The sequence below is a fragment of the Microtus pennsylvanicus genome, chromosome X (genome assembly GCF_037038515.1).
Source record: "Microtus pennsylvanicus isolate mMicPen1 chromosome X, mMicPen1.hap1, whole genome shotgun sequence".
NCBI lineage: Eukaryota > Metazoa > Chordata > Mammalia > Rodentia > Cricetidae > Microtus > Microtus pennsylvanicus.
Window position 1 is genome coordinate 50,500,699 of NC_134601.1, and position 12,758 is coordinate 50,513,456.

Below are 12,758 nucleotides of genomic sequence, written 5' to 3' on the forward strand. Positions count from 1 at the left end.
TAGAGAAGAGAGGAAGACCTTGCATGTCATCTTCAGGAACACTGTTCAACCCCTCCTATGAGATGGGGTATATTATTAGTTTATAGTTTACTAATTAGGTTAGATTGACAGGTCGGTCAGCTGCAGGGATCACCCTATGTTTACCTTGCCATCACTAGTTTTAGAAGCAAGCACCAGCATGCTTAGCTTTTATGTGGGTTCTGGGGATTGAACTCAAGTCTTCATGAGTGAAAAGGAAACATTTTATTGGGTAGGTTATCTTTCCAGCCCCAAGTCCTTAATTAAAAACTGAAAACCCTTGTATATTTACGTTATTGATTCTTGTCAATATCTGGATTAATGTTTAATTTGGCTAAAGTTGCAGTGTTTTGTTTGATAATTTTTAGTGTGTGTACTGTGTATGTACTCTAGTGTGTGTGTTTGTGTATGTGTGAGAGAGAGAGAGAAAAAAAGAGATAGATGTGAGAGAGAGAAAGTTGTATGTGTACAGTGTTTGTATGTAGGGCATGCATGGGAGAGCACGGGTGTGTTAACAAGCAAAGGCCAGAGCAAGATATTGGTATCTTCCTTTATCTCTCTGCATGTTATTGACTTGAGATGTGGTCTCTCACTGAAACTGAAGCGTAGCCTATGCTGACTGGCCAGTGAGCTCTTAGGATTTGCTTGTTCCCCCACAATGCTGGGGTTATAGACAGGCGCAGTCATGCCTGACTTTTTATGTGGGTGCTAGCTAATTGAACTCAGGTTCTCATGCTTGCATACGAAGTGCTGTTCTCCACTGGAGTCATTTCCCTAATCCCTCAATAATGCTGATGATTATAAATATGGCATATTCAGTTAGAATATTGTATGAATATGAATTCACTACTGTTTGTGATTGGGTTAAGTTAATCTGCTATGTTGGTGAGGCTCAGGACATTCACCTTCAACATTACTTCAGATCCTGGAGGTCTTGCATATGTTAGTTAAGCTCTCTACTGAGCTACATCCCAAACCATGCTCAGTATTTTTAATAGGTTTGCTAAGTTTGCATCCTATACCATCCACCAGTACAAGTATTAATATTCATGAGAATCATATTTGTTCCACCATTTAAGTAAATGTAGAGCTCTGCAGCCATCGCAATCTATTTTTGGAGCATTTTCATATCACCCCTATCAGCTCCCTCGTGTCCTTTTGTAGTTAATCCTTGCAGGGTCAGAAAAAGAGTAAGACAGGTAAGATGCATGCCCCACAAGCAAATGTTAGAGAGTGTCAAGCTCTTATCCAGACAAACAGCATTTTAGTGCTATATTTTTTTAAAAAATCAAATAGAAAAAAATTTGTAATGAAGAAGATATGAGAAACGTATATAAGTTGTTTCTGACTCCTGTACTTGTTCTGCTCAACTGTACTTGCTGGACTCTAATCCTGCCTTTGTTATCTTTTTTCCTTCTCCCTTCTAACTCTGGTCATCACTAATTATCCATTTTGTCTCTATAAATTTGTCTATCTGGGATAAGCAGAATGATCTATTATGGGACATTCAACAAATACAGTTCAGTGGTATGTGGCCTTTTGCGTTTAAAGTATTTCACTTTGGCATGTTTTCAAGGTTCATCTGATCTGTTAGTACAACATTAGCATTTCTGTTCTCTTAATTGAGTAGTATGCCATTGAATGGATATGCCACAATTTCTTTATTCATTTGCCAGTTGAACACTTGCTTTGTTTCTATCATTTGTCTATTAAAACTAAAGCTACAATGGACATTCATTCCTTTTACTCTGGGGGTACAAATAGCGGTAAAATTGTTGTGTCACATTTTAATTCTATGCCAAACTTTATTAAGAAATGGCTAGACTACTTTCAAATTTGTCTGCATCACTAAGAACCACACTGATTTTCTGCTGTTTTCCTTTTTTGAGAAATTCTACAGTTTCATCTAAGGAACTTGAGTAGATACATAGTTCTAGGCAGTCTGCGAGCAAAATAAAAAAACAATATCAATAGAGGAAGGCGGAAGGATTTTAAAGAAATTTTCTATCTTCTTTCACATCTTGTCTAGACTCAGTCTCTTGACAAAGGAGAAAATGTTTCAGCTCAATTAATGAGGAAACTTTCAGAGTAATATTATGTGCCCATTAATTTTACCCAGAGTTTGTGTATTTATGAACACTGTAGCAAACCTTAGGTGTTCAAAGCGTCACCAGAGACACACTCACCTCATGAACATAAGCAAACAAAATGGCTTGATGGTAATTTGTCATTGGATGGAATGGTAAATGAAAGAACTCTGAAGTTGATGCAGGCGCACAGCAGATGGACATGAATGGAGTGTGACCACAAGATACAAGTAGCTATTCTGCATTACACAAAACAAACCTTGGAGAAATATCACATCCTTGCTGCATAAAAGCACCCAAGGAAAACCAAAGACTGTTAAATATTCCAAATTCGTTCGGAGGATCAGGAGGGCTTTGTGGGTCACGAGGTTCTTCATTGTTGTCTTCCAAATGCCATTCATAAGGGCTAAATCTGCTAACCAGGAAGAGAACTACACTGACTCCAATGTAAGCGAAGACAATGCACATCCAGATTTCATAAGCTAATGGATCCAGGAACGAAAATACGCCTGGCTTGGATTTCTGAGGCTTCTTTATCATGATGGAGATTCCCAGGCTCATAAATGGCTTTGAAAAATCTATGACTTCTTCACGGACCAATGTTATGGTGAGTGGAGCAACAGCTATATCAGCTCTCTGAAAAACAAAGACACATAGCACCTTTAAGACAGCATTTCCTTTATCATTTGTCATTTAGTAAATGTTTTTGCTTGAAATATAATATATTCCATCACGATAACCAGCCAATTTGTCAATGCTAAGATTAGAGAGGCAAGGTTATTCAATGGGTTCTAAATTGCTTTAGTTTGATGGTGAGATAAGGAAAAAGGCCTCTTGTCCTCTGAAGCACATTGGCTTGGTGAAACTAATTCCATGGCCTCTAATTTCTTGTTTGCTAACTCACACCACCTCAACTTTTACTTCTTTATGACATATCTAATTTAACTTTTCTTATTTTAATATTCATGTTCTTATGCTATCTCCCTTATTTGACTGTAATTTTTTGTGCACGGTGTACAATAACCTTCATTTCTTATATTTTTCCCTTTTCCTTTGCAGTATTCAGTATAAGACTTGATTACTGCCTTGTCGGTTAAAATATATATCATCTGAAGACAGGAACCCAGTCTTTTGGTTTTGTATCTGTTATTGCAGTAGATTGATTCAATATTAAAAATGTAGATTCCTTAAATAGTTGTTGATTGTTGAACATAATAGACGAAAACATGCAACATTTCTGAATTGGATATACAAGAATAGAACAGCTACTAGAATATATATTAATTTATTAAGTAAGCTGTCTTGTCTGGTGATAAATACAAGTACCACATTCACGCATGTCAGATTGATAAATAAATGTTAGCAGTGCACCGAATAATTAACTCATCATGTAAAGGCATGTATGCCACCTTTTTATATTATTCTCAGGAAAATAAGGCATTAGACTTTTCTGCACTTATTTTTTCTACAATTGTTCCTTTAGAATGATAGTGGGTTTTAGTGTAGAAAGAGGCTTTAAAATATATATGTGGGAAAATGTATATAACTAGGGGATGACTTAAGTATGGTATATCAGTTTTGTAGTAAATTACTAAGTAGGTTCAGTTTTTCTGTGATAAATATAGTTATGTTTCAATATCTTTACCTGTGGGGAGGGATGGAGGATGAATGATGAAGCTTGAACTAAAGTATATTTACCAAAAATGATATTTATTTTGGTGGATTGTACAGGGCAACTCAAACCACTTGAGAAGTGCTCCTTATTTAAGGGGAAACGCAGATGATGAACAGTTGGTCACATTTATTGAGTGCTTACTCTGAATGCGGCACTATGCCAAGCACTTTGTACATATTATTTTACTTCATTTTCCTAGCAACCTTGAGGTTGATACAATTACCATTCTCTTTTCAAATAATGTACATTTTAACAGACAAGGCAGTAATCAAGGCTTATACTGAATACTGCATGGGAAAGAGAGGCTGAGATTAGACCTCTGGTACTGAAATTTGGATCCACTCTCTTAACCAGCCTCCTCTTTTTCAATTGACACTTGCATATGTGTACTACGTACTATAGTACTTTGATCTACAATCAGTGAGTTCTTTGATGATGTAGCTCTTCTGAGTTACCCATGCTTCTACAAAAGCCCCCAACTCCTATAAGTAACCCCAATAAAAACTTTATTTTGCTGAGATGGATGTTGGTGGAATTGTTGCTTTTGCCTGCCATTGGTACTGTACTGGGGATGAGTAGCCATTTGTTCAAGTCTTCCCAAGGAAAGTCATACAATACTTATTCAGTTGAAATCATAGGCAGTTCTGTTTACCAAAAACCATCCCTCTCACTTTGTAATCCTTTTACTACCCTACCCATATTGCACCTTTACCCACCACCATCAATGGTCTTGAAACTATGACTTAATTTATCTCTGAATTAAAGCAGTGCTTTTGCTTTAGGATTTAATTTGTAGGCCCTCTGACTTATTGAAATTATTTCTTGAGCTGTAAACTTGGTTGCCAGACTCAGACATATCCTGTCAGACATCGGTGGCTCATGTGACATTACTGGGCTTTTGCATTATATACTCTTTCCTTTGGCTCTCTGACACTAAAGACTACAGACTCTCTTCCTACCTCTATGTATATTCTTTGCATTTTTTTCCCTCCAAGTTTTCCTTCTCTTCCAACGTGTATTTTGTTTTTCCAGAAGTGTCTGGTTTAGGAGGTAATCACTGAAGGTTTGTGGAATAAGACAGATCATTCAAGGTTCTGTCCTTTATTTTTCTTCTTTCAGCATTATCATCTAAGGCTTCAATGCTCATCATATTGCAGTTAACTCCTTAGTTTAGCTGCACACTGAAGATGAGATGGGAGCCAATGACAAATTTTTACCTATTTTATCCTTTGGCTAAGGGCTACACCTAGTCATAGGAACAATGACTGCTGATAAGAATGGAATTGGCCAGAAAGCTAGACTAGGTTTTTGGCAAAGACAGCTTGAATCAGGTAGAGTTTTGTCATGCCAAGATAATTCATACATAAAGGCACTTCCTCTCACTGCCAACATGTTTCTGCCTCCCGCTTGGAGGATACACATACATATATAGTGTAAGTTCCCATTTGATCTTATTTGAATTTAATTATTTAATTTAACTAGTTTTTTCTTTCCCTTTTAAATCATGTAACTCTTGATCCTTCTAGGAGAAATTGCTATTATTTTTTTCTGTCTTTAAAGGTAGTAGTAAGAGGGTATTTGGTGTAAAAATAGTCACTCTATTTGTACTGGATTTAAAGGAACTGAGCTCTTTTCAGTTAGGTACAGAATGGAAGATTGAGGCACTTGCTCTCCTTTAAATGGAAAACTATACCCCATCCTATATTTGGGAGCATTTGCTGGGAGGGGAGGGAATGGGGAAAAGGTGTAATTATATTGTAATCTCAAAAGAAAGAAAAAAAGAAAGAATGATATAACAGTTGAAATATAAAAACAAAATAAAATAAAAATACCCCTACCAAAAAAAAACCCACAAAAGAAAACTAACTCAGTAACTGCAACACCTACCACATGGTGAGCACACCAAACACTAACGAAAGATGACTAGACAGAGCAGGAATGAACCGTCGTTTCATTGACTAGTTTCTAGGGACTTTTAACAAAAGAACAGATTCCCAAAGGAGGCCATTTTGAGTTTAAAATACTTTTGAATCACACACACACACACACACGTGCGCGCGCGCGCGCGCGCACACACACACACACACACCACAACAAAACAAAACAGAAAAAAAGACCCAATAGGACAAATCAATTCCCCTCAGGTACTTGTCTCTTTCCCTAAAACTAGCATTTCTAATTTTCTGAATTCTTTCTGGGAAGCCTTTTCTTTCCATTTTTTTCCATTTATGAGATAGCATGTTGCTATGTATCCCAGGCTAACCTTGAACTTATTTCATGGCTCAAACTGGACTCAAATTTGTTATAATCCTCCTCTTGTCTTGGTCTAGCAAGTTCTGGAATCTCAGGAACTTTTTCAAAAGAAGCAATATATATATAATATATATATAACTTTATATATATACATAACATACACATATATAACTTTATATATATACCTACATAACACACACACACACACACACACACACACACACACACACACACACACACATATATATATATATATATATATATATATATATATATATATATATATATGTAACTACTCTAATGGAAGATGGTGTTAAATATGGGCTCCTTCAATTCTCACTGATGATGTGACCTGGCTCTAAAACAAGAATTTCCAATGTATATTTAAGAACTCATAATAAAGACCTATAGATTGAAAAAGACAGAGGGATAGCTGCAAGTAGCTAGAAGAAGGATCTACCAATAACAGGTAAGAGAGCTGCTGATTTAGCCTCTAGGACAATAAGATTTATGGGAGACTGAGAAGTCCTTACTTTTTCTCTTGTGTCCTTGGTGAGAGACAAGTCACAGAACTGGCACATGAGCTCAGAACCAGCCTCGGAGACTCCTTTGCCCTCTCCTACCACTACTCCTCCCTCCATATTATAAAATACAACTGTGACAGTGGGTTATTTCAGAGCTTATGACCCACCTGTCACAAAGCCTGGGAAATAATCAGTTTGATTATTAACGGGAATGTGGAGAAACAGACTACTAATAGGTGTCCAAAAATCCTCAGTTAGCTCTCCTGGGACTGCCATGGCATACGGACAAAAGAGGCTACTTTAAGGAAAAATGAAAGATACTAAAATAGGCAACCACCCAAATGAAATCCTCTTTTAAAATATTTGTATTTGTTATGCATACATGCATATAACATGTGCGGATCAAATCCACCACCCTGAAATCCCTTCCTTGATATTTGTTCTTAATGTAAGTCAGCTGTGACTGGAGTCAAGCATGAAGAATTATGGCTAGGACTATGTAGCAGGTGAGCTTCTGGTTTAATAATCAAGTGTCTCTCTTCTCGTGTCCCAAACCACTCAAGCCGCCTTTTGTCATCAAGCCTGTGCTGGTAACTGCAGCAGGAATGTCATTTTAGAACCCTAGGTGGGTAAGTGCTCCATATGAGTGTGCTGCAGGTGACAGAGGAAACCCAGCAAATGGTAAGAGCTTACGAGGAGACTCTTACTGTGTTTTAACTTGCATTTTGACTACTTAAAGGATTTTAATCAAGCAGTTTAAGAATGGTTGTGTGGGCTCAGTAAACACACTAAATTAGGTTTGTTTTTTTTCCCATTTAACCAGTGGCAAGCCCAAGCAACCGCATTATTGGAGTGGATTTAGCCTGAGGGCGTTTGTAATTGTTCTCACAGGTGGGTGGCCAAAGTTGTCAGTTTCCTAATATCTAATCCCCCGACAGACTCCTATGCACAGAGACCGTGCACTTAAGGAGATGACGAGCTTTAAACGGAGATGACATTTAGTTTAACTGTAATTGTACAAATTGTTTGAGCTGTAAGGCTTGTTACATCTTAAAGTATTTTCATCTGTTTAGCTGATATAAAATTCGTATCCCATTTGGAGATCATTTTTGAGCAAGAGCTTGTCAGCCATGGTTTCAGAGCACTTTCTGATAGCAGGGGGCAAAGGAAGAAAGGAGGAGATGTATCACGCAGACCATACCATATACTATGTAAGAGGAGTAAATGTGATCTCCTCCCTGCTCCCCGAATAGGCATAAAGTGCTAGTGGCCTTGGGCAGACATTTTCCCCAGAAAATTTAAATGTGTTAGAAAAAGAAGTGGAGCAGAATTAAACTGGACAAAGGAATATAATAGCTGTGTGTTGTGGACACGGATTAAACTGCTTTATTGGCTGTACTCTATGAGATATTTGTTGTCTGCCATTGTTAAGATCTGGAGGAAAGGGATGAGGCCTATTTAAATCAGTGAAACAACAAGCAGGGTCACAACAGGATTTCCTCATTTCTTTATCCAAAACAGATGTCCCAGTATGGTTCTATTGATTTGGACTCCTTGTCCTTGGGGAGCTGTGGGATTTAAAGACCCAGTGAAGATAAACGGACATCCCAGGAACTGGAAAAAGGCCGTGTGATGCTAAATTTGGTTGGAAATATTTCGCTACCCCTCCGCTCAGAATAGCAGACTTTCATGTATCATTAATGCTCCTCCCTGGAGTCTATGTTCTTTCAGGAGAGGATCACTTTTTTATCAAGTCATCAGTCCTTTCTGCTAGAGCCCCGTGTAATCAGAAGACTAGAAGTGAATGCCATGCATTCATAACATACATACTGTTATTGGATCCTTGCTTCTTTGCCTTTAACTGGAAGGACAGATTGACTTTCTGCCTTTGTTAACGGAAAATAAATCTATTATAGGATACTGACAATCCAAGGTAACTTCTTATAAGCAAAGAAATGGTGTAAATAGTTATCTGTTGAGTTTCCATTTCTCCTGGGAGTGTGAAGTGGTCTGGGGCAGCCAAGGACTGTGATCTGCAATCAACATATGCCAATCCCATCTCCACTTCTGAGCTTTCTGCTATCTTCTAAGTCAGATGAACGAATCTGAATAATATCTTTCCTGGCCTTTCTTAAAAGCAATCCCACGTACTCTTTATTCTTAGTTCTAGGTGCTAAGAACATAAGGAACGTGGCAGTGGCCCACTGGGAGGTGTCCTCTTCATAACTGGGGCTCCAATTTTGCTCTAGCCCATTTCTTGCCTTTTTTTTTTTTAAAAAAAACTTGATAGGTCATATGTCTCCTCTGAGGACAGAGATTCCCAGCTATTTACATTGTATTTTTAAATATTTCAAGAGGTAACTAGATGTTTGTATTGCATTGTCCTAGAGGGCACATAGAAATGCGATGAGTATCTTGGATGGCATAGCACATAATCCAGCTAGAATTCAAGCCCTATACCCCAAAGCCAGGAAGAAATGGCATATCTGACTGAATTAACATCAAGATACCCAGAAGCTAACAAGTTTAGTGAACTGATCCAATGTAAACCAGCAGACAGAGCACTCGGCCAGGCAGACTGGCATCCGAGTTGTCAAACTGTGACTTTTGTGATATTGTCAAAGTTTGCTACTACCCATTCTCCCTGAGAAATTCCTGTCCCTCTTGTTCTCCATGAAGCTTCAATTTCTTGATTTACTCAATGGTCAATAATAATATTTAGTCCCTGGTGGATCTCCTAGTCATCTGTAAAAATGAATTAGATGTTTGCCTAAGAAATATTTAAGAATCCTGATAGCCACAAAATCTTCTTGGAGAATGCCCTCTTGAAACATTTGCTACTTGGGAGCAGTAAAAACTGATGGTGTGTGAGCCATTTGAGCTGGAATGATTATTACGTGGCAGTGTTACAGAAATCCAGCTCAAAAATCAAAATTGCTAAAACCAGGTGGACAGTTTCAAGACCACGATGTACTGAAGGGCTTATGTAACGGGACACATTTATTGTATGCTGCTGACGTTTGTTTCAAAAATAACCTTCTTAGAGATACAAGGTGCCCCAACATCAACTTTGATTGAATTTCTTTAGGGGAAAAAGAAAACATTCAGGAATCATCTGAAAAGAGACTAATTGACTTCTTTATTGTTTAACAAATTTAATTCTTTTTGACTTTTTCTTGGGACTTCGTGGAAGATACAGAAATATCTCTGACAAAGCCTTCCCAGCTCTGCCTTCCTTCACCATTTACCTGCTCTGATCCATACTACATCCAAAAGGCCTAAGAGGCAACACTGGGAAGACAAGGCAGTGTCTATCTGGGTAGTTTTCCTGCTAAATGCAAGTAGTCATTCCCTGTTCTTCTTTTTGTCCATTAAGCACTCTGGGAAATCATCAGAGCCCCCTCCCGGCACATACACACCCTCCTTTCTTCTTCTGAAGCAACTTGCAAACCACAAGAGGTCAAGTCTGCCAGAAATGCAAGCCTGTGTTTTCATTTATTTTTATCTATTTCTATCATGAACAGAGACATTGAAAACCTTCTAAAGTCAAAAGATTAAAACTTCAACATGAAGATGAGGGCACATTTAGCTCATGATTTATCTGACAGCAAGCTTTTCCTCCACGCATGACAGGAAAGCCTAGTTTCTATATTCCTAGGTCTTAGAGGAAAGTGGAGTTTGACAGTCCACTTCAGTGGATTGGTTTGCTGTCAGTTCTCCAGAATCACTTTGTATTATTCAGCTCAGAAAACATCAGAGACTTCTTCTGGGTCAGGAGAGGGGAGAGGATGTTCCTTTAAGAGCCCTCTCTGGCAGAAAGGAAAGCTCTTCCCCAGAGCAGCAGGGAAATAAGAGAAAGGCTGTTCCAGAAATCTCACCTTTTCAAAATTGAGGAGATGAGGTCTGAATTACTAAACCAAGAACTCTGTACTTCTCGAATTCCTTCACTTACAAATAGATGAAGTGGAAAGAAAAAGGGATGTGTAGAGATTAAACTATGCAGCAGAGAGGACATCCCAGGGGAAAAAGCAAAACACCACGAGAGAACTGCACTTCATCTGAACAATGTTGGGAAATCTCTTACCCTACAACATCATGTCTTGCTGAATGCTAGGAGTGTGCTGGTCTATTTTCAGACCATGCCATGTTTCTTTGGAGACACTACAGAGTTCTGACCATTCCATTTTGATGGGCTTGTGGCCGTATGGACTACATCACATCAGATGACTGGAGCAGTAGAAATTGACATCCCCCCATTTTTTTTGTCATGTTACTAAAAAGCCTCAATAACTTCTCTCCATAATGGCTAAGGCATCAAATGCCTTTTATAATAAGGTTCAACTCTCATTCCAGATGCAATGGATCTGAGACAACACTTTAGCTATGGTATAGTATAGTGACCTGATTAAAAGCACTGTGCTCTTGCTATGTTCAGAGTGTTGGTGTCCCTCTTCATATGTTGAAATTCTAACCCATAAGGTAGTGTTACTAAAAAATGTGGTACTTAGGAAGTAGTTAGTCCATGAAGCACAGTCTTCATGAATAGGATTATCTTGAATAGGATATCTAGAATAAGAGGCTACAGAGACCCATTGCCCTTTCCCTAATGTGAAGATGCAACAAGAAGCTACAATTTATGAGCAGCTACAATTTATGAGTCAGAAAGTTCATCACTACTAGACAATGGAATCTTTGATTATCCATGTTCCAGCCTCCAGACTGGTGAAAAATCACTATCTGTTGTTTACAAGTCTAATATGCTTTCTTATAGCAGCCCGAACAACAAAGACAGGCCCTGCAGGGTATTTGGTTTCTGGAATGTGACTTTAATTCTTAGCTTAAGTATTCTCACATGTAGAATGAGGTTACTAATGGAACTTCTTCAAATGCATGTTGTGAGGATTAAGGTACATAATGTTTGTAAAGTACTTAGCACAGTAGGTAGCAGGCAGTGAATACGCTATAAGTGTTGGCTAAGAATAACACAAATATTACCTTATTTTTCCCACCATGAGCTCAGATTAATGAACCTTTGTCAACCATTATTGTGTACGGATCTTGATTCATTAGAACAAAAAGTGAGACTTCCCTACATGTAAGATGATATATTAAGTGCAGAGAGAATTGTAGGCATGCCAATACCTTTAGAGCATTGTAGAAATAAGGGACAAGCAAAAAAAAAAAACCCACTGTCACTCAGAAAGGGAGAGACTAGTACTATGTCATAATGGTTGAGAGAGACTGAGAGAGACTCAAGGTCCTCAGAAATCAATTGGGTTGTCTGCCCCTCTCTGGAAGTAGAAAACCTCTTTCTCATCTCTGGACTGACTTGTGTTTCATCTGCAACTCAGTCCTGCCCCAGTTCCCAGGGCCAACCTTGACCTAAGACAGGTGGTGACTGGCTCCAGCCACACAGATGGAGGCGGGGGTTCAAGTTACTGTACTGTTTGTCTGGCAAGAGGAGAGTGTCCCAGTTTTGATACCTGGTGCCCAGCCTCATTTTAAGCCTTAGTTCCCATTCTGTGTTCTTATTTTTAGAAATAAGCTTCTTCCTTTATGCTGGTTTCCAAAGGCCTATTCTAAAAACCACATTGAGTGACCCCGGTAGTCTCTTCTGATTGAAGAGCAACACCCTATTTTGTACGGGCTACCTCTGAAATCATTTTCCTGATCTTCAGTCCAATAGATACATGGATGTTTACTTCTTACCATCTATGACTTCTCAGCAATCCCCCACCCCAATTCATTTGTTTTCTCAGTATCTGTTGCCTGGATGGGTACTAATCATTGCAAGTGATTCTTGTTTATTAGAACCAAATATTTCCTGTCCTGATCTGCACTTTGGTTAGTTTATTAGAGACTGGTTTACCCAATAGGTAATTCTGCTGGTCAGTTGTACTTATCCTCATATGCCTCATTGGTTTTCCTAAGATCTGATGCTTCCTGAGAGCAAAACCATTTAGAACTAAGTCACCAAGGAGCTGTGAAGATACCACTGTAGCCTTCTTAAGGTTTTATCCTGGTTTTTAAAGTGGGAAATTGCAGCAATGTAGATCTGATTTGCTAGTGTGAAACAAGATGTACAGCTAAATGGTAAACAAATGGTAAAAATTTTAATTAAGGTGGTAATGCTGTTGGTTGGCATGAAGAGTGCAGTTAGATTTGAGAGACTTAGTAGAATTCATAGTGCATTCTGCTTCA

At 38.4% G+C, this 12,758-nt stretch overlaps 1 protein-coding gene across 3 annotated transcripts in view; it reads right to left on the reverse strand.

The window, feature by feature from the left end:
* Gria3 (glutamate ionotropic receptor AMPA type subunit 3) overlaps nt 1-12,758 on the reverse strand; it is a 274,359-nt gene that overhangs the window by 62,423 nt on the left and 199,178 nt on the right. For all 3 annotated transcript variants that reach the window (XM_075958406.1, XM_075958408.1, XM_075958407.1), the window contains exon 11: nt 2,365-2,741. In XM_075958406.1, coding sequence (XP_075814521.1) covers nt 2,365-2,741 — 377 coding nt within the window. The remainder of the gene's footprint in view (nt 1-2,364; nt 2,742-12,758) is intronic.